At 55.2% G+C, this 21,347-nt stretch overlaps 1 protein-coding gene across 2 annotated transcripts; it reads right to left on the bottom strand.

Moving 5' to 3' along the window:
• Nucleotides 1-524: 524 nt before the first annotated feature.
• KRT80 (keratin 80) lies at nucleotides 525-21,113 on the bottom strand. 2 transcript variants are annotated; one of them, XM_019623912.1, is made up of 9 exons: nucleotides 20,453-21,113; nucleotides 14,851-15,059; nucleotides 10,174-10,234; nucleotides 9,798-9,893; nucleotides 3,038-3,202; nucleotides 2,413-2,538; nucleotides 1,591-1,811; nucleotides 1,054-1,109; nucleotides 525-919 (listed from the first exon to the last, which is right to left on the bottom strand). In XM_019623912.1, the coding sequence occupies exons 1-9, from the start codon at nucleotides 20,750-20,752 to the stop codon at nucleotides 792-794; spliced, it is 1,362 nt and encodes a 453-aa protein (XP_019479457.1). In that variant the 5' UTR covers nucleotides 20,753-21,113; the 3' UTR covers nucleotides 525-791. The 2 variants fall into 2 exon arrangements, with proteins under 2 accessions (XP_019479457.1, XP_019479458.1); XM_019623913.1 differs by having other exon boundaries at nucleotides 831-954.
• Nucleotides 21,114-21,347: the final 234 nt, after the last annotated feature.

Raw genomic sequence — 21,347 nt, forward strand, 5'->3', positions numbered from 1 at the left:
CCCCGCCACCTCCCCTCCCCCCCGGGAATTTTTCATGGCAAGAATAGCTTCTGGAGAAGGTGCTTGGAGCTGGTTGGCAGCCTGTCTAATTCTGACTGTGACCTGCTGGGAGGACCCCACAGAAGGAGGGGAGGAACACAGGTGTCTGGGCTGATCTCAGAGGTCCAGGCTCAGGTCTCAAACACCCAGGGAGCCTCTTCCCCTTGCACTCTAATACTGTCAGGTCTCTGGGAAGCCCAGGTGGTACAGGAAAGTCAGGGGCACTCAGCACCTACCCCGTACCCCCCAACCAGGAACGCCAGTTACGGGGAGGGGCACAAGCAGTCCTCAACAGCCCCTGGTCCATTGCTGGCTGGGGCTGGGCAAGCGAGGGCACTGGCCACAGTGCCAAGGCACAGGCAAGGCAAGGCAAGGCTTGAGATACTAGTTTAGAGCAAGGGTTGGGCAAAAGGGTCAAAGGGACCTTTGTCAGAGCCCTCTGTTGGGGGAGGCGTCTCAGCGAAGTAAGGAGGCGGAGACAAAACTGACCCCAAATCCAGTTTACCTAGTCGGGAAACTACTGGCCAGAGGGTTGGAATTGTGAGATACTAACATGGAGGGGAGCGACTCTGAATAGTTGGTGACAGTCTTGTTCCACCCCTGGCACCCACAAAAGTCATTGTTTAGAACTTTCAGTTCAGGATCAGGTTTGCCTCCCCTCCCAACCTAGAGGCCCCAAGCTGCTTCCTTGAGTCTGGCTTAAGTGCCTCCTGATGCAGGGGAGTGACGTGGGGCTCCTGGGGTCCAGCTGCTTACTCTGAGGCCTCCGACTCCTGCAAGAGGAACTTCTCTGACATTTCGGTGATTTGGATCACAGGGCCTCTGCTGTTCTTCTTCTTCTTCTGGGAGGGGGCTCTTGTGAGGTGGTGCCTGGAGGCAACTACAGGGAACACAAGGGGTGGGGGAGGGAAGGGGCTGGAGGTTTGGGAAGTACTTAAAATGATGCCTTCAGGGTTATAACCCCCACACCCTGTCTCCCTCCCCACCATGGGTTCTTGGGGCAAGTAGACTCACCGGCTCTAGGTCTGGACTGCATAGTGCTGACCATGGCGGCTGAAGGCAAGTCCATCCTGGGAAAGGTAGGAAATGGTGGGATGTGAAGGGAGCCTGTGGCTTCCGTTCCCCTGGGATTGGCGGTCTGGGGACCAGCAGGTGGAAGGCAATTCTTGGTTGTCACGCCCAGCCCTGGGCTGCCCTGCTGTGTGACCCTGGCTAGCACAGCTTGTACTCTGTGGGCCTCTGTTCCATCTCCCCTGTATAAATGGCTAACATTTACTGAGCCCTTATTTGTGACAGGCATTTGCATACAAATCATATTAATTCTTCCCACCACAGGTGGGCCGTGGTTATGATCAGACCATTTTCCAGATGGAAAAACTGAGAATTTAATGAACTTGGGCCAAGGTCCCAGTTTGTAAGTAGTTGAGCCAGGATATGAATCCAGGCCTGCGGGGCTCACAGCATCACGCTGGAAGGGGAGGCTGGTCCTTCAGACCTTCCTCTTCCCCAGCCCCGTCCCTGCCACCCCCTCTGGCTGGCCCTGCCCCTTACCGGCTCTCCTCCCCCTCCACCAGCTTGCAGTAGGTGGCGATCTCAATGTCCAGGGCCAGCTTGGTATTCATGAGCTCCTGGTACTGGCGTAGCTGCCGCGCCATGTCCTTCTTGGCCTGCTGCAGCGCCTCCTCCAGCTGGGCCAGCTTGGCCTTGGCGTCCTGGAAGGCCAGCTCACCCTGCTCCTCAGCCTCCTTGATGTTCTCCTCCAGTTTCAGGCACTGCAGCCAAGAGGTCAGAGGAAGGGGCCAGTGAGCAGGGGTGGGAGGGAGAGAACCGGCCAGGGTCAGGAGCTCACCTCTGTCCTTGGTGGAGGGAGGGCTAAGCAACACATTGCTGGGTATGGAAATGGGTTGCATTGTAGCAACAGGTACTTCAAATAGACCTAAGGAGACACTCCCCCAAGGCCACCAAAGAGCGAAGTACCACAAGCCCCCAAAGGAGCCTGTCCCAGCTGTCCTTATAGGACTTCCTCTGAAGGCCCACCCCGGCTGGAAGCTGGGGCTCAGGTCTCCACTCCCTTCTCTCTGGATAGCTGTTGGGAGGCTGTGGGCCGTGGGTGTGAGTGGTGGCGGGGCTGTCTAATATTCCAACAGCCCCGGCCAGTTTACAGAGCACTTTCACATGCAAAGCTCACGTGATCCTCATAGCTACCTTGGGAGGACAGGTGAGGAAACTCAGGCCCAGAAGTGCTAAGTGACCTGCCCAGGTCACTCAGTCAGGTCTTGCATGTACTCAGCATGTGAGCATGTAAGAGTTGGAGTCCCCACACTCCTCCCTGCCCCCCCTTCTGGGGGGGGGGCGTGGTTCTCCAGAACTCACGTGGCTCTTGATGGAGAGGATCTGGGATCGGAGTTTCTGGATGCGCACGTTGAGGTCAGTGATCTCGCTGCGGCTGCTGTGGAGGCTGTTCCCAAACTCAGCCGAGCAGGCGGCCCGCTCCTCCAGCTGGAGGGCGTGGAGGAGGTGTTGGTGAGGGACCCGCTCACTGTGTCTCTCCCAGTGCCCCGTCCTTTGCTCCTTGCTGCTCCTTTTCCTCTCATCCCCCAGCCCCGCCTCCTTCTCTGCAGCCACCACTGCAGGCCAGCCTCTCCCTCCTACCTCCCTCTCCTGTCCCCACCAAGTCCTCCTGCCCTAGACTGAGCCCCATGGGCTGTGCCCACACCTGGCCTGGCATTGCTGGGTAGCAGCAGCATTGTGTGAGCTTCTGGAGGGTGCAGACTGTGGGCTTTACCCTCCCCCATCCCTCCTTGGGGTCCAGTACAGTGCTGAGCTCCCAAGTTCTCTATACCTGCCTGTGATCCAGCGGCTGTGGTCCCTTGCCCTGTGCTTCCCCATTCTCCTCTCGCAGAATCTCAGCACACAGCTGAAGGCAGCCTCAGCCATCGCTAGTGCAGCCCCTCCTGTCCTGCCTGCCTCCCTCTACCCTGTGCTGTCAGCCTCGAACCTGGCTCCGGGAGTACGCCTCGGCCTCCTCCAGGCTGCGAGCTGCAATGGCGTCATACTGGGCCTTCACCTCCTCCACGATGCCACTCAGGTCGATGTGGCAGCGGCTGTCCATGCCCATGGTCACCGAAACGTCCTTCACTTGGACTGCCAGGTCCTTGAGCTCCTGGCCAGGCACAGAAGTGGGGGGGCTTAGGGCTAGTGGGGGGCACCCGGCCCTCAGCCAGCCAGAGTCCCCTATAGTCCCTTTATCCCCAGGGTGAGTGTAAGGTGGGTTACTCTCTCTCCCTGGAGAGATGATCAAAGCACGAATGCTCCCTCGCTCTCCACCCCCTGCCATGTCTCCCAGCTTGGACTCAGAAAGCAGCTCACAGCCCCACTTGCCCACCCTTTGGCCTCCCTCTCTGAGCGGAGGGAAGGGGCACAGGGAGGACTCCTGGCTCCAGAGGCCCACCATGCAATCCTTATTCTTCTTCACTGTCCCCACTATCTGCACTAGCCCACTCCCAGAGTGGGCCACCTTCCTCCTGGCTCATGAGGGGACCTGGGGGAGTTGTCCCTTCTGTTCATTGTTGCACCATTATGGCTCAGTGGTGTGCAGCTCGGCCTCCCCCTTTGGTTGGGGAGCTCCCTGAGGGTATGGCAGAGCCATTTTTATCTCCAGGCCCCCACATCTGGCAAGGGAGTGTCTGAATGTTGGAATGAAAGTCCATAAATGATGAGGGGCAGGAGTTGGCCTACAGGCTTACAAGCCTGTACTCTCTACTCGCTGCCAGAGGCCAAGGCTGAGGTGACTTCAGGGTCACCCTGAAGACTCACTGCACCCTCTCCATCTAGCTGAGGGGCTTGCCTGGCAACAACAGGACTTAGCCTCAATATTTTCATCTTCTCCCTATCCTTTAGGATCCCTCTTTGTCCCTCTCCTCTGTTTAGAAAATGCCAGCCCCCGTCCTCAGAGACCCCTGGAAGTGGTAAAGCCTCCCATTTTCCTGGGGGCTCGTTCTAAGCCTGGCTGTCTGCTAAGTGCTTTCCAGGCAGCCTCACATTTTATCCTTACCAGGCTGGCATGCGTGTTAGCCCCTTTACAGATAGGAAAGAAACTGCGGCACCCAGAGTGTATGGAAAGAGCTGTGAGTGCCAAGCCCTTCGCTGTTCCTGCTGAGCTCCCTTAGAGGGACGGAGACAGGAGCTGAGGCCTCTGTCAGTCTCTCTACCCCAGAATGGCTTTCTGTCCTGCCTGACAGCTTCTGGCCTGAAGGCTCATGGATATGTAGAGAGGCAGGTGGGGACAGGGGTCTTCAGAAGGGGCTACAAGGTGTCCCCTCTCGGGCCCTGGACTGCTTTCCCTGGAGGTGCTAAACAACTGTCAGGGTCTGAGTGGGGCCCCATTGGGAAGGAGGAGGGGGTGGAAGCAGTGTCTGAGGCCAGTGTTGTACAGAGTGAGTGAGGTGGCCAAGGCCTCTGCAAGCAGGGTGAGGGGCCAGGTATGCTGGGGAAGTGAGGGTAGAGCTCACCTGCAGGAGGGAAGGTGTGGGGCGCGGATGTACAGTTACTTCCACTGGTATTCACAGTCTACCCTTGACCCCTATTTCAATCATCAAATTTTGGTCAGCGTCCCCATTTTTCTGACACATACAATATATATATTTAACTTGTTTGTTTGAATCAGGATCCAAACAAGGTCCATTCATTGCAATTGGTCCATATGTCTCTAAGTCTCTCTTAATCTATAGCTACTCCCTCCATCTTTCTCTGTCTCTGTTTTTTTCTTGCTATTTTTTTTTTAATTGAAAACATCAGGTTCTTTGCTTTGGAGCATTCCCCACAGTCTAGATTTTACTGATTGCACCACGGGCTAGTGTTTAACACGCCCCTCCGCCCTTTGCATTCCTGAAAACTCGCAGTTGGAGCTGAAAGCCCGCTTGGATCCAGGTTCTGTTTTTGGCTCATGACCGCATTCTGATCCTGGTTCCTGACTTTGGGCCCCCTCCTGACCCTCTGTCCATATTTATGCTCAGAGAGGTTGTGGCTGAACCTCTGGAGTCTGTACCTACAGAGGCGGCTACTTCTGACCGACAGCTTGTACCCCTGTAGCTGTAGATTGCAGGGCCCAGGTGGGTCAGCTAGAACCACATGGGCAGCTGCAAGGCCAGCTGAGGGAGGCTGCCTCCCCCGTTTGCTCACTGCCCAGCCCACCCACTAGCACTCCTGGTGACAAGGAAAAGGAAGCTTGAGAAATGGTGGGCATCCTGGAGCCCTTCAAGGGGCAACCTTTCTCTGCCCTGGCGCCAGCAGGACCCTGAGCCTAGTGCCAAGGCAGCTGCCCCTTGGGGGGTCTCCTGACCAGAGGTTTTGGTTGATCTTTAAATGAGCTTAACAGAGATCTCTGGGCTAAAGCAGGGGTGGGCCTGACCCATGTCAGAATAAGGTAATGGTGGTACAGACTCACGCCCCGCCTCTGCTGCCCCTGGTCATCTTTGGAGACTGACATTTCCCACACGGAAAGTGACATATTGGCCAGGGCTGCTTGGCTGTGGACAGTTTCAGAAACTTTGGGGCTTCCTCGATCAACATGTTGTGGGGGGTCAGCGGGCATAGGGAGTTCCAGAGAATGCCATCCATTGGCACTTTTAGCCCAGGCCTAAGTTGGCATTTGTTACGGGCCAGGAAAAGGCCAGGGTACTGTCAAAACACACTATAGGAGGGCTTCCCCTATCATGGTGAAGGAATTGGCAAAACACAGATGGTGGAGCAGCTCTGTAAACAGAAGCAGGAAATGGAGGGTTTAGAACAGCTGCAGGCCTGTTCAGACACGCCAGCCCTGTGGGACTGCAGAGGGTATAACAATGCTGCCTTGTGCGGTGTAGAAGTGCTAACATGTGATGTACATCTCCAAGTTGTCTACATTTTAGAGCTTCTCTAGGGAGCCAGAGCCTGAGGACACTACCATGTGTGTGACTACCCTCCCTGTGGCCCCCCAAGGTCAGAGTAGATGGTAAGTCTGAGGGGATAACTTAGTGCTGCTTGGTACAATAAAATGCAGTGTATAATGGGACTGGGCTCTGAATACCACTATGTCTTATGAGCTGGGTAACCCTGGCCAATTTTTTAAACCTCTCTGAGCCTCAGTTTTTTTCTGTAAAATGGGTATAAATACAGAATTGGAAACAGTGAATGTTTACAGATACTTGCCATGTGTCAGACACTGCTCTAAGGGCTTTAGGATATATTAACAAAATAAATCCTCGCAACAGGTCAGTGAGGTAGGCACTATTATTCTCCCTATTTGACAGATGGGGAAATTGAGGCATGGAGAGATAGAAGAACCTGCTGAGTGCACGTAATTACTGAGCCAGGATTCAAATCCAAGCTGCTCTAAAGTCTGTGTTCTCTTAATGATTATCCTTACTTCATAGGGTTGTGAGGATTAAATGAGATTATGTCTGGAAAGCATTTAGCACGTTGCCTGGTGTATAGTAGGCCCACAATAAACAATAGCTAGGGATACTATTGTAATTGGTGACAGTGATGGAAATGGGGTGAAGTGTCCAGGGGCAGAACAGCCTATTCCTGGAGCAGCCTCCCCGAGGCACCACCAGGGCAGGCGCCAAAGTGGCTTAGGCATAGCAGGCTCTCTTTGCAGTATCCTGCATCTCAGGAGGTGTGTCTGGCTGCAGGGGGTTATCAACAGATTACGTAGCTAATCTTCCTGGAACCAGAGTTTTTGGGTGGGGCAGGTGACATTTTGGCTGGAAGCAGCCGGGCCCCAAATGCACTCGGGGAGCTGGAGAGTAACTTGGAAGCTGAGGGGAAATGTGAGCCTCTGCTCTCCTAGAGTTCTCTTCTCAGCCTGTGTCCCTAGAAGTGAGGGATAGGGGTTTGCTTGGGAGGTTGTAGTGTATAGATGAGGCCCTGAGCAGCCCAGGGCCTTGGGCTCCTGGGAAAGGTTTTTAGGCTTTATTCCTGCAAGCGTGCATGTGTGGACAGAGGGGACAGCTGTTTCCTGGGACACAGAGGTGGGCCTACACAGCCATGCTTTTCAGATCTAGTGTCTGCTACAAAATTGAAACTGGTGTGTCCAGCCCTCCTGGGGCTGCTCACATCTGGCATGTTTTTCTTCCACCTGAAGTGGCCATAGCAGGCGCCTTCCTTTGCTTAGACCTGCTCTGTCTGATGCGGTAGCCTCTAGCCATATATGGTTGTAGGCACTTTGAAATGCGGCTAGTCAAAATTGAGATGAGCTATAAGTGTAAAATACACATCAGATTTTGAAGACTTAGTATGAGAAGAAGAATGTAAAATAGCCCATTCATTGTTTTTATATTGATTGCATGTTGAATAATCATATTTTGGATATATTGGGCTAAATATCCTATATTCCTAAAATTAATTCTTTCTGTGTCTTTCCTTTTTGAAAAATGTGGCTACCAGAAAACTTAAAATCACATGTTAAATTACACAATTATGTATAAAATTATTTAAATTCATGACAGATGTGGCCAACGTTATATTTCTATTAGCGCCGGCTTAGAGACCCACTGGTGTGGGGAATCTTTTTAGCAAAGGGCCAGTATTGCCTTCTCAGCCTGTGGCAGTACATAGAGAGAAATGGAAACCTCACGCCCTAACACCTTGCTGCCTCCCAAAGTAATAGTAACTGCTCTAACGCTCTGAGTACCTATGACATTCATTGCAGTCCCTTCTCCACCGCCATCTTATACCAGCACAAGCCATACTCTTCACTCCCTCTGCAGCACCCCTCCCCGGTACCCCCCAGGGGCTGCTCAGCCCATTACCCAAGGTCCTATGTGAGCTGGGCCCTGCCTGCTCTGCCCTAGCCACAGCTGCTTCTTTCTCTACCTTTCATTACCAAACTCACTCCTGCTGCAGATGCTTCGCACAGTTCTTCTGTCTAAAGCCTCCTCAAATCTCCCCCGGCTGGCTCTTCCCAGTTTTGGCTTTCTCTCTCTTGTACCTTCTCTGAGATGCCCCCTAACCTTGGGGTCTGAAGATTTTCCCTCCCTCCAGCACTATCACATCATCCAATTTCTTTGAAGCTTAGCACTTTTCACCCTCCAAAATGATCTTGTTCAGATGTATGTTTACTTGCTTATTGCCTGTCCCCTCTTAGCTAAGCTGTACTCTCCTGAGATCAGGAACTTTGGCTTACTGCTGTGATGTCAATGCTGGCACCTGGCAGGCACGCAGTAAACATTTGTTCACTGGAAGAATGGATTTAGTCCTCATCACAACCCTATGAGCCTGGTACTATTACTCCCCGCATTGTACAGATGAGGAAACTCAGGCACCGAGTGGAGTAATAATTTGCCCAAAGTCACAGAAATGGTAAAAAAAGGTAGAGTCAGACTGGGATCCAAGGGCTGCAAAATCTAAATGGAGCAGGGGCCAAGAATTTTGTGGCTGTGACTCCGGAAACGCTCAGGTACATTGCTGGTTATACCAGGGCTTCCTCCAGTTATATCTCCATAGCGGCAGGGCCTCTGTCCTGGCTTAGAGCTTGGGCTCTGGGATGGCTGAGATGTGGGCGAGCAGAGCCGAGGGCAGATTCAGAAACATTGGTCCGGCAGATTCTGCCTGGGCTGCACCCACAAGTAAGTTTGGGTAGAGGAACGTCTAACGCACTTCTCAAGCCAATCAGTGGTGCCCCTGGTCACCCACTTAGGGCTTGGCCTGCCTGTGGGAGGCTCTGCCGGGGACATGAAGCTCTGTTGTGTAGCTAATGAGGGCGGTCTGCCTGGGAGGCTGCTTCCTTGCTGTTCCCGAGGGCCATGGTATTCTCTCTGCTCTGCTACCTCCCATGGCCACAAACAGGTCTCAGGCCCATGAAAGCCCCTCTGGGGGCTTAGTTTATTGGAAAGGAGTGTGGCTCATGTGCAGCCACGAGGCCCAACCTCCGTCTCCACAGGATGAGGCCATGAAGCTGTGGTCAGCAGCCCCTACAGCCATTGTAGCAGAGCTTTTTGATTGCATTGGTGACTTTGATCCCTGCTCTGACTTTGGCTGCACTGCCATAGCTTGGCACCAACAGTTTGCAGCACATAGGCTGCCAAGTCCTGTCATCCCCAACAATAGGTTCTGCCTGCTCACAGCTTAATTGAAGCATCACCCGTATATGTCCTCACTCCTGGAACAGGGGGTGTGGAGAGGGGAACACAGATCCCAAAGGATGCCCAGGAGGCAGAGTGGAGCAGAGGGGCGGTGTCCAGCAGCCAGGAGCAAGGCCCATCTGCTGACTGCACAGTGCTGTGCGCTAGGCCTTGTTGGGCCATTGCTTCCAGCTGAGGACTTAGGGACAGATGAGAATGTGTGTGGAGATTCCTCTGTCTTGTATTTACTGGGTCATTTTTGTTTGGCAGAAGCTAGTATTGTCTGGAAACCAAAGAATCCGACTACAGATCTTTCCTGCCTTGGCCCCAAACAGGGAAGGGTGAAGTGCGTGACTATCAGAGCAGGAGCCGTGGGTGCCTGCGATTTAGTCTACAGGGATAGATTCGTTCAATAAGAATGGCTGAGAGTGGCCCTTTGGGAACCTGCCCATGCGCCATGAAATGAGTGGTGAAGGGAAGTGTCAGACTATTGATAGCAGTGCAGAAGGGGTTTAGGAAAGCGTTACAACTGTGGCCAGAAATAGTGAGTGACTGTGATGGTTCCATGCCCCACTGGATGCCCTTCCGTCTCCTGCACCCCTTAGCCATGGACCTGGCAGCTCTTGGCTCAGCAGGACACTGGCTCTGTCTTACCTGCTCGTAGATGGTTTTCATTAGCTCCACAAAGCTCTTCAGGCCTTTTAACTTGGTCTCCAGTTCGGTCCGACGAAGACACTCTGCGTCCAGGTCCTGGGGGTGGGAGCAGTGGTGAGTGATGGGACAGGGGGTCGAGGGGTTACAGGGCAGGAGTGGGGTGGTGGGGGGCTTTGCTTCCTGGGTGAGATGGGGGTGATTTCCAGAGGAGACTTGGCTCAGAGCCGGGGAGGATGAGCAGGGTGGGGACAGGTATCTGCCTGTCTGTCTGTGGTCCTGGGACTCAAGCCTCGGACGGCTTTGCTTGGGGGTCCTGAGGGAAAGCGGGCGGAAGGTCCACGAGGAAGGAGCCCCTGGGGCAGGCTGGGCAGGCTACCTTCTTTAGCTGGACGAAGGTAAACTCCATGTCTGTGCGCTTGGAAATCTCATCTTCATACCTGGGAGGTAAGGAGCGGGAGAGGGAGGGGGACAGACACAGAAAGAGAAACAGAAAGAGTGAGCCTGCTTAGCTGGATGTGATGGGAGCTTAGGGTTTGGTTAACCCTCCTCGGGTGGGGCTTAGGGCCACTGCTGTCTCATTTGGTGCCTTGAGCCAATTAGAAACAAGTGGCTTTTCCTTCAGGTGGATGGAGCCCCTGGTCTTCTAGGACATATCCCCTCTCCCACATGATACCCTAGTGTGGACTCTGGGAAAACAGGCACTGACTATCAGCCAGTCCTCTCCTTGTGGCACCTGTCCCCTCCCAGGCTGTGCTCCTCATTCACCTCTTCCAGGAAGCCTCTCCTGATTGTGCAACCTTTTCACCCTGACATTTTGTTCCCTATGAGTCTCAAGTTTCAAATAAGCTGTGCTTTTGGTCAAGTCTGCGCCAAGTATCCTGCTCACCCTGCACCCTCTCCCACCTCACCTGCCCCACAGCCCCACCCTTCTCTCCTCGACTAGATGGTAGGACATCATTCTGTCATGTTCCCTCCAGAGGGAGGACAGGAAGAGCGTGGACTTAACAGTCAGATGGACCCCCAGTGTAGTTTTGGGCAGGTAACTCCACCCCTCCTTCCTTTACTCTTTTGTCTATAAGGGGTATGTGTGCCTGCATGTATGTGTGTGTGCATGTGCTCGTGGTGCCCGATGAAGTCCACCCTGATGCAGACAGATGTGTACAGTCAGCACTCAACGAAGGTGGGTCCCCTCTCTTCTCAGAATTGCTTCCTCCTTAAGTCCTCTCGTATTTGGAGCAAGGACACTGTTGGATGGGAAGAGGGGATTCCTGGATCCTGGACCTTCCTCTAGTCAAGACTTCAGTCTCGGCCTCCCACCCGCACCCCCAGGGTGGGTGTCAGCCAGACGCAGACTTCCCTGCCTCAGCCCTGCCGGCCCCAGTGGATGTGGGGATTCTGCGGCTTCCTGTTTTCTTCCCTCCTCTCTAGGGAATGCCTGAATCACTGGCGGCTCTAATTACAGCCGCCTGCTTGCCCCAGTCCCTGACCTCTCAGCAGGGGCAGCGTCACCCACCGCCCACATCAGCTGGCTGGACCTGCCACCCCTCAGGCCTTCTTTTCCACTAGCCTATCTGAGGAGCTGAGGGGAGCAGACCCAGGGGAGCGAGTGTCTGCAAGGCACTTGGGCCTTTGAAACACAGTGTGCTGAGTGTGCACACTCTCCCTGGCCACACTGCCTTGGCTTCCAAGAGTCTGTGAGGGTCTGTGATGGTTCAGGTCACAAGAGTGGGGCCAAGGGGTGGGCCAAAGAGGCTGTTCTGCAGATTGGGGACCTGTCAGGGCGAACAAAATGCCCATGAAGCTTTATCTGCACCCTCTCCTGTGACCTTCAGAGCCCCCAGTGAGGGAGGTCCTGTTGGTCCCAGTTCACAGATGAGGAAATGGAGGCTCAGAGAAGGGCTTAGAGGCCCATGTGGTGTGCTGGTTACGCATGGGGCTCCAGAGCCAGGCTAGTTGCCTCTAATCCTGCTTCTTTGCTAATCAGCTATATGATCTTGGATAAGCTACATGTGTGTGCCTCAGTTTTGATAATAGGGATAACAGTGAGATGAAATAAGTTAATACATGAAGTGCTTACAACAGTGCGTGGCACCTACTAAACCTATTGCTGCTATTAGTACCTGAGTTCTGTTCTCTCAACACCAGGCCCAGGCCCTCAGCTGGCCTCTAGCATTTTCAGAGAAAACTATGGGAAGCCTAATTGCAGAGAGAGAGAGAGTGAGTGGTTCTCTGCACATCCTTCACAAATCCTCATGGCTAGGCTGACTTGAACAGGCTTCCCTCTGGAATCTGGGGGCTTCCAAAGAATTTCTTGTCCTGGGTATAGGGGCCTGGGGATCCCCAACCTGAGAAGCCCCTTTTTGACTGGCCCTCCCCAAACAAGCCCTGTGGTCAAAACCTCTGTCCTTCTCCTCTCCCCTCTGGATAGCTGAGGGCTGCCTGCCTGGGGGCAGGACCTTGGGGAGATCTGTCCAGTGGGGAGGTCCTTTGAGGTGCCAAACTCCTCCTTACTCCTCACTGCCTTTCCCATCCTTTTGTGCAGCCTTCCCTCCTCCCTTCTCATTGACTCCACTGGATTTCAGCCCTAGTTCACCCCCTCAACCAGATGCTCTTGTGCAGTGAACACCTTGTACAACTGTATGCAGCATTCCTGAGTCGCTTGCTTTGTGGCATTGGGCAAGCAGTTCCCCCTAGCTGGGCTTTTGCTTCGTTCTTAGTAAATAGAAGAGTCAGCTAACTGATCCTTGGGGTCCCGGGTTACATCAAAGCTTTGAAAAGTCTCCATCCCTATAGAGGCTTAGGTGATACTATCTCCCTACTTCACCCCCAGTCGTCTGTCAGTCTGCCAGCCACCAGCTCCCAAACCCGTTCTCAGCCCTTTTCAGCTTGTCACACCCGCACCCCCCTCCCCCCTAACTTGTTTATTTCTAGGAGTGAAGCTGATCTCATCAGCCTGGTAGAGGCAGGGCACACCCCTCCCTGTCAGGGCTTGGCCTGGCGTCTCCTGGCTCCTGGGGGCCCCTCTGCTCTGCCCAGGCTCTGCACAGCCCAGGCTGTAGCTTCCCCAGCTATGGCCTGCAGACCCCAAAAGCCCTTCAGCCTTGCTTCCCCCAACTCAGGTGGGTTCCCTACCCAGACAGGGGAAGACAGACTCTACACCTAAATAGTAATGTCGGGCAGTAGATGGAAACGAGGCAGCAGGCCAAATGAGGGGGCTGAGACAGATTAGAACAAGAAGTAATGTTTGTATAGAACTTCCAGTTACAAACTATCTCCACAGATGTGATCTGGCTGGGCTCACAGGAGCAGCCTCTCACGGTGGATGGCTGAGGTTAGGGATGGGATCTAGCACGCCCCGCTGTGTGACTGAGGGCAAGTACCTGCCTTCTCGGGGCCCGTGTTTCCTTCTCCATAAAAGGATGATCTGAGGCCTCAATATAGCTCTGTCATTTGCTGATCCTTTGAGGGCCAAAGACTTACGAGATATCAGTGAAATGAGTCACAGATTCGGTGTACCAACATAATTTCACTCATCGCAATCCAGAATGGGCACTCAGATTCCCTATGTGTTTCCCTAGGACCTGGAAGGGCAGGGCTGGGGGAGAGGTGGCCCCAGGCCAGGGACCGGCCCAGCCATGAGGAAGAGACCAGGTCGGGGCTGCAAATCATGCCTGTTGGATGGAAAGTTCCAGCCAGATCCACAGATAAGGAAACTGAGGCCCCAGAGTGGGGAGAATTTCCTGTGTGACCATTCCCTCTGAGTGTGGCCTGAGTAGGGGAGGACATGCAGAGGCAGTGGGCAAACTGAGCCCCAGCCCAGGTCCCTGGACACCTGACAGGCTGCCCCCTACTCCTCCAGCCCTGCCTGCCTAGCTGCTCTGGAGACAACAAGCCTCACTTCAGGTCAGCAGGGCTTGGGGCAGAGCTCAAGCCCTGGAGAAGGAGTGGGGTTCAGCCACACCCTGTCCTCCCGTCACCGTGGCTGGGGGCCTCCTCGCAAGGAGACCAGACCCGAGGAGGAGGTACAGCCTCACTGCTCTGCCCAGCCTTCTTGTGCTTGAAGCCCTGGCCACTGTCTGGTTAGAGAGGGTTGCCTCTCCTGTGAGCCAGCCAAGTGCTTGGTGTGCCTTTCTAGACTGACCAATTCAGTTCAGCAAACCTGCGTCAGAGACCCCACTGTGTGCTGAGCACTTTGGCTTTCTAGGGGACAGAAGAGTGGTCATTTATAGCCATACCAAACTCTTCACTTCCTCCTCACACCAGCTTTAGTTGGTATTAGCCATCATCCTTCCCACTCCACACGGGAGGAAACTCAAGTTTGCATGTTAAACAACTTAACCGAGGTCACAAAGCTAGGGAGAGATGGGGGCAGGGAGTACATCCCTAGCAGTCTATGCGCAAGCCTGGGCCCTTAACCACCGGGCGGTACTGCCTGCCAGCTTGTTCCTGTCGGTCTGCCCCGCTAAGCTGCAAAAGCATCTTGCAGGCTGGGGCTGTGTGCCCTTCATCTCTCTGGATCCCAAGTTGACCACTGAGGTCAGCACGCAGTTCCAAAGGGGATTGCTTTAGTCTAACAAAACCCACTGCTCTGTCCTTTGCCTAACCCTTCCCCTTCTCCTTCTCGCCCAATCGAGATTGAAACCCCAAGCCATAGCCAAAGCGGGAGCCTATCTGTTACTCTAGGTGGTGACATAATTTCCCATTGCCAGTGGGACATGTGGCACAAGAGGAGGGGATAGGGGATGGCGGCTGTGATGGTGCCCAGGGGCCAAGCAAGCACAGGGCTTAGCTGTCAGACAGCACAAGGCTGACTTCGTTGGAAGAGTCACTATTTGGGGGTGGGGGAGCTACGGATTCACTGCCATATCCCCCCAATATTTAGAATACTGCCGGGCACATAGTAGGTCCTCAATCAATATGTCTGGAGTTAAGAAATGTTCCTTAAAGAGGTTTCCTCTTTTTCTGGCTGGAGTGCCCCGGACCTTGCCCCTGAGTGCAGGTTGGCCTCTACCTGCAGTCCCTGCCCACAGCCCCTGTAGGGCGCGCACCCTACCTGATCCGAAACTCCTCAACCTTCTCCAGCACCTGCAGCAAGTTGGATTCCAGCTGTCCCCGCTCCTGGCTCACTTTGCGCAGTTCCTCCTGCAGCCGGTCCTGATACTTCTCATAGACGTGCCCGAGGTCAAAGGCAGTCGAGCCCTGGCCCTGCAGAAAGCTCCAGCGGGTCTCCAGCAGCTGGTTCCTCTGCTCCAGGGCCTGCACCTGGGAGAGCAGGAAGGCTTCGGTGAGGGGCCCAGGTGTGGACTGGTTGGGCGCGGAGGCCCCGGGGTAGCCATCGGGCCCCCACAGGGGCTTCCCTGGGAAGTGGCAGCTCATCTGCTTTCCACCCTCACTCAGCGCCTTCAGAGGCCATCTCCAATTACTGATCCTTCAAACTGAAGATGGTGCGATAAGGAGGGAATCGGAGAGAGGTGGAGCCAATTAGCAAAGGTTTCCTAGGGGAGGAGCAGGGCCAGCCAGATGAGGGAAGGGGGAACTAGGGTGTGAATGTGACAGGCCGCTCAGTGCCCGCCTGGGGCTTGGGTGGGAGACCCCAGGGAACCTGAGGTGTCAGAGGCTCATCTGCCACCCCCCCCCACCCCCCTTTGACAAGCCTGGTCTCATCTTGCCTTGGAAACTCAGCAGGGTAGGGCCTGGTTAGTACTTAAATGCTGTTCCTCCCAGCAACCGTGAACTTGTAGCCTCTCCAATCCTCAGTTTCCCCAGTTAGAAGATGGGGGTGATATCACCTGCCCTGCCCACCTCTGAGAGCTGTTGCGAGCAGAGCCTGGATGTGCTTTGGAGTAGTAATAATAGCAAATGCTCACATGGCCCCTACTGGGTATCAGGACCGTCCTCATGCTTGACATCTTTAACTCATTAAATCCCCACAACAACCCCATGGGGTGGGCATGGTTATCAGCTACGCTTTACAGATGAGTTAGTTTGGATTTAGAATCTTTTAACCATTGCAACATATGCCCCCGTCTGCTGCTACTGGGGTCACTGTGGGCCCTGAAATCCACCTGCCCTTCTCGGCTGGCTTCTGCCTCTAGTTAGGGCCAGTTTTGCCTTGAAGATACTGCCTGGGAGGCTCTGGGCTCAGCTGCTCCCCTCAAACGCTGCCTCCTTCATGCTCTCCTGCTCAGACTGCGACCTGGTCTCCCAAGGCCCTTAGTTCACATCCCAGCCACCCGCAGGCTGTCAGGGTCCCTCTGAAGTCCTCTCCTTCCCTCCACCCAGTCCAGCCCAGCCAGCCTGGGGCTCCCCTAGCCTCTTCCCCACCCTGCCTGTCTTCTCCAGGCTCCAGCCTTTCTTGAACATGACCCTTTCCACCACCCCCGTCCCTCTCCGGATGTGCCCCAGTTCCCCTCCCACAGGAAGCCTCCCCGCTTCCCTCCAGTATGAGGCGCTCCGTTTATCTGCTCCTCACTTGTCCTGACCTACCACCTTCCCTGTCAGACGGAGAGCCATCTGCTCCCCTCGGTCCCTAACCCCTTGCTACCCAGGGCAGGAGGGATGGCTGGGGCCTGGCTTCTGGACAGTGTGGGCTGTTGTCATGAGGATGCTGTGATGTTCCCTGTGACCACAGACAAGTAGCGGGGCCTCCTCCTGCCCATGGCTGGCACCAGCTCCCCAAATCATAGTCTGAAAGAACCAGAATCACAGCCAGCAGCCTTTTGGATTAGCTGATCTGTACCCTTCATTTACAGAGGAGGACAGGGGCCCCAGGGCAGTCAAGTGACGTGTCCATTGTCACACAGCAACTTTTAGCCAAATTTCCCATGTGGGCCCATCTGATGGCAGCTGCCTCCTCTAGACCTTCATGGCTCCCTGTTCCTTCCGAATTTGGATGCCACGTGGGCCCTCCTCTCTCTCTGCCCCACTCTGATGCCCTTGGGAAGTCCCCCTTGACATTCGCAGTGACAACATCAGCAAGAATATTGGGCGATGGCCTGTGTGGGCTGTCATTCCTCTGCTCAACTCCCATTCGTCCTCGTAAGTTCTGCTTGAGGTTGACCTAACCCTACAGTCAGCTGTAGTCACAGCCAAACAGGTTCCGTAGGGATGGAAGGCAAGAGGGTTTCTGTCTTACTTGTGTGTGTGAGAGAGGGCTCATGGGGGGAGGTATCTGCTCGCCCCACCTTTCCTCCATTTTGACAAGCAGGAGCCTGTGTTTACACTGAGGGTGGGGTGAGAGGAGAGATGTGAGGCTGCTTCCTCCACCCATAAGCAACAAAAACGCCTTTTACACCAGGAAGTCCTTCCCATCGTCTAACCGCAACACCCTCTGCTGTAGCACTCGCCTGCTGGGAGATGGGGTGCATTTGGCCAGCCAGTCCAGCCAGAGGGCATTTTGATTGGGGCACATCTGGGCAGCCCCTTCCCTCTGCTGCCCTTGGGGGAGCTGCCTGTTATCTCAGTGGGTGGGTATGGAACTGAACCCCAACCCAGGACTTTCCCTGCAGAAAGCCTCCTCCCTCTCGAAACAAAAGCCTAGGGAGGTGCCAGGTTAATTGCCACCAACCTGCCAAGGCTGCTGAGCCGTCACCTCTCATGCTGCTTCTTCCCCATTCCGGCTGACCGCCCCCTGCCCTTAGATCACGTGGTGGTAGACCTAGGAGGGGCCTCAGAGAGCAAACCTCTGGTCTACCGGCCTTCCATTGTACAGATGAGGAAACTGAGGCCCAGAAGTGCAGAACTCACTGTGACTCAACTCCATGGTACTACTGAGCCACCAAGACCAGGGTGGGATAGATGTGCTTTTTGTAGGGAACTGAGCAGCCCAGGTCCCCAACCTATGGGCCCAGTCCAGGCAGGTGCGCTTACAGGGTGGTGTCCCTGAGGCACGCAGGGCCTATTCCTCAGGTGAGGGGGACGGATGTCAAATCGAGAGGTTGGCTTTGTCCAGGGAGCTTCAGGGTCCCCTTGTCGGGAAGGGCTGGTTTGCACCTTCCTGCATGCCGGCAGGGGGATGGCTCCAGTGACTTCTAGAGGCCACATAGGTCTAGGGGAAGATGTTGTACCCATTTCTGTCTCCAGGCATTTCACCACCCGTCTTGCTTCCCTCTCTACGGCCCGCTCGGGCTGACTGCTGACAGCCCTTCCTCTTGTCCCACCTCCATTCTGTTGTCTGCAATGTGAAGGTGAGAGGACCCAGCCAGCAGCCGCTGCTGGGTGTCCACATTGCCCTCCCCCTGCCTCTCTCAACTTCCTCTCCCGCTGCTGCGTCTGCTCATCCTCACTCCTCTCACGGCTGCTGACGTACCAGTCCTTCCACTGCCATGAGCTCATGGCTACCCTCGGAGCAGAAGGGGAAGTGAAGCGCAGAGAAGGTGAGTGGCTTGCCCCAGGAAACACAGCCTGCAGGTGGGAGAACCAATCCTGTTCCAGCACTTCTCAACAAGTTGGTGGTCTCCCCTGCGACTCCCCTCCTCTCCCCCTCCCCGCCTTCCTCCTCCACTGTGCTCTGATTTTTCTCCACGTCCTAGAGGGCCAGAAGGGGATGCGGAGCTGGACTGCGCCTGCCTGTCCCTTCTCTTTGCCAAGAGGCCCCCCACCCCCTGCACTGCTTATGCATCTCATCCCTGGGCCCATATATCTCTTTCAAGCCCTGTGCTGCACCCCTACCCAGGAAGCTCCAGGTTTCATACTCTTAACCACTGCCTGCATCTACTCAGGCCCTTGTGTCCTTTACAAGGAGACAGCGAGGGACATGAGCTAACAGACCTTTTCCGTAGAGTTGGTGGGTTAGCTGGGACTCCTTGGGCAGAGCCCTAGCGATCAGGGCCCCCAAGAGGCTGGTATCCACAGATCCCCGCATCCACCCTGAAGAGCATGGGTCTCAAGGCCCAGGCTTGAGGGTTGGGAGGCTTCAGTTCTGCTGAAGACCTTAGAGGGCATCGCCCTGGCCCCTGGGCACAGAATCCTTACCCCTCGGGCCCCCAACCTGTGCCTATACACCCACCTGTCCCCATGGCAGAGGCACAGGGTCATATCAGCCCTGGTGTTCAGGGAGAAAAGCCATCCATCTGAGCCAAATTACATAGCTCATGAAGCATTCCTTTTAAGGGATTAATCCAGGTTTGGAGAGGAGGTGGCTCTGTAGGGACCTGCCTCCCCGGGGCAGTGGGCTCATCTCCTAGGGTCAACAGCCCAGCAGTACAGGGCTTTGCAGCTGACAAGGGCTGGGGGAGGGGACGTTCCACCTCAGTGGATGGATGTCCTCCAGTTGTCACTTCCCCTCCACACCCCCTATACGGGCACTCCAGGTGTGGGTGCAGGAATGCTGGTCTGGGCACATGAATGGGGGGAAGAAATGGTTCCCATCTCAGAGACGACTGGCTTTGTATCCCACAGACCTGAGTTCAAATCCAGCCTGTGGGCAAGCTGGTTGTGTGACCTTGGTCCAGGCACTTAACTTCTGTATGTACAGTGCATGGTACATCCTTCTCCTCATGTGCACGGTAGGGGAACTAGCCACTGCGTGGTGTTGCTGTGTGGGCTAAATAACATACATCTGCAAAGTTCCCGCAGAGAGCCAGACACAAGCAGATGCTCAAAATGTGTTATTTTCTTCCCTCTGCCCTCTCTAGGAGCACCCACCTCACGGGGACACCAGCAATGTACAGAGGAATACAGAAGTGGGGAGAGCAAGGTACAGACAAGGACTGAACCAGGGCCAAGGGATGGGGCTCTGGTTTACTGGGGGTCAGGGCAAGAAGGTTGACTTTTCATCATCTGTAAAATGGGCATAAAATGACTTCTTTCCTAAGGTTGCTAAGGGAAATAGAGAAATACGTAAGAACCCAGCACAGTGCCTGGCCCATACTAAGCAATTAACTAACAGCAGCTCTTCCTACTGTGTGACTCTTATTCATGGGCAGGGCGGGAGGGAGCTGAGTGGAGAGGGCTGGTCAGGAAATGTTTTTTGAAGGAAGTGAATGAGGAGCAGGTTTGGGAAGTAGACAGGACTTTCTCAGAGCTCTTGAAGCCCTTGCCCTGGGGCAGAGGTAGACACGAGCGCCCAGACAAGCATGCTGGCCATGGCAGTGGGTCTAGGAAGCCAGGGTGCGGGGGACTCACTCCTTCTACTTAGGTGGGTGCCTGGCTGGCTGCCTGTTTCTGACTCGTAGCATCTATCCCCTGCGTTCCTGTCTCTTGACATGCCATAGTTCACCTTCACTCGGAAGTCTCCTTCCTTCCAGATGCCCCACAAGCCGCCTGGGCCCTGCTGGTGCTCCTGACTACCGAAAGCTGAACAGGGCCAGAGGCCAGGACAGGACTAGGACTATAGACCATGCCCTCATCAGCCATTCCAACGACGGGGCCTTCTCTTGGCCACACTCAGAGCTCCTCCCTAGTCCATGCCTGTGGGAGGGGGTTGGCTCCAGGCCACACAGCACATATTATCCAGTCATCCCTCATAGGCCATCCTAGGGTCCCTTTCTCCCCCCATGCCTTTGGAGTTAGCAATGCCAGATCCCCATTGGCTGGGGGCAGGGGTGGGGCATGATGCTCAGGAAATACAGAATTCAGCCGCCTGCACCCTCCTCCCCCCACTTCCCGCTTGATAGCCCTTAGTTTTCTGGAGCCCCCCTCCCACTTCTGCTTACCTTGCCAATCAGGGAGGCAAATTTATCATTGAGGACCTTCATCTCCTCCTTTTCCTGGTTCTTCTGCTGCTGGATAGCTGGGTCCAACTTGAAGTCTAGGGGCACCAGCAGGCTGGGGTTCACCGTCACTTTGGGAATGGTGCCAGTTGGCCGGCAGCCTGTGAGGCTGCAGGAGCTGAAGCCTGACCGAGGGGCCCCGCAGCTGTCCCATTTCAAGGTCCCAGGCCGGGGGCCGCCTGCAGGGGTCACCTCACAGCTGCTAAGGCTGCTGAAGCCAACTACGCAGGAGCGGCAGGCCATCTTGGGCCCCCGGGCCTTGGGAACAGGGAGGGCGCAGAGATGAGCGAGGGAGCCTTCGTGGGGTGGCGAGGGCAGCTGGCTCTAGTCACAGGCAGGGCAAGCTGGGGACTGAGGAGCAAACACCTGTCGTACAGTGCTCATTAGCTCCAGGAGGGCGGGACTCCTCCCAGCCTGACCAACCTGTTAGATGATGTGGCCCTCGTGCTCCTCCCCCAGCACCACGCACCCATCTCCTCCCAGGGCTGGGGATCTGCCTTGCTGAGGGGGCTGTTCACAGGCCCCCCCAATCCAGCTGGGTCTGGCTCCAGGGAGGGGAGCAAGGCTGGGTTGGCTGGCTGGCTAGGGGCGGGGGCACAGCAAAAGGAAGGGCTATTCAACAAAGAAAAAGAGGAGACAGAGGAGAGCTTGCCGCTCGCCGCAGACCTCACTGCATACCTGAAGGCTGACGTAGTTGGACTCACATACTTCTGGAAAAGATGAGGCAAGCGCCAGCCCTGAGCTCCTCGAGTGTGGAGCTGTCGGCCTGGGCGCAGTGCCAGCCTGGCATTGGAAAACAGCACCTTTATTATTTCCCAGCTGTCCAAGAGTATCCCTG

The sequence above is a fragment of the Hipposideros armiger genome, unplaced genomic scaffold (assembly GCF_001890085.2).
Source record: "Hipposideros armiger isolate ML-2016 unplaced genomic scaffold, ASM189008v1 scaffold_569, whole genome shotgun sequence".
Lineage (NCBI taxonomy): Eukaryota > Metazoa > Chordata > Mammalia > Chiroptera > Hipposideridae > Hipposideros > Hipposideros armiger.

What these genes read in the sequence shown, in the direction of transcription:
- KRT80 (XM_019623912.1), bottom strand. Translation starts at nt 20,752, where the DNA reads ATGGCCTGCCGCTCCTGCGTAGTTGGCTTCAGCAGCCTTAGCAGCTGT. An exon ending in TCCTCTCCATCAAGAGCCAC is followed by an intron (nt 1,812 to 2,412) that starts GTGAGTTCTGGA and finishes TCTTGGCTGCAG; the next exon opens with TGCCTGAAACTGGAGGAGAA. An exon ending in GTGGAGGGGGAGGAGAGCCG is followed by an intron (nt 1,110 to 1,590) that starts GTAAGGGGCAGG and finishes TACCTTTCCCAG; the next exon opens with GATGGACTTGCCTTCAGCCG.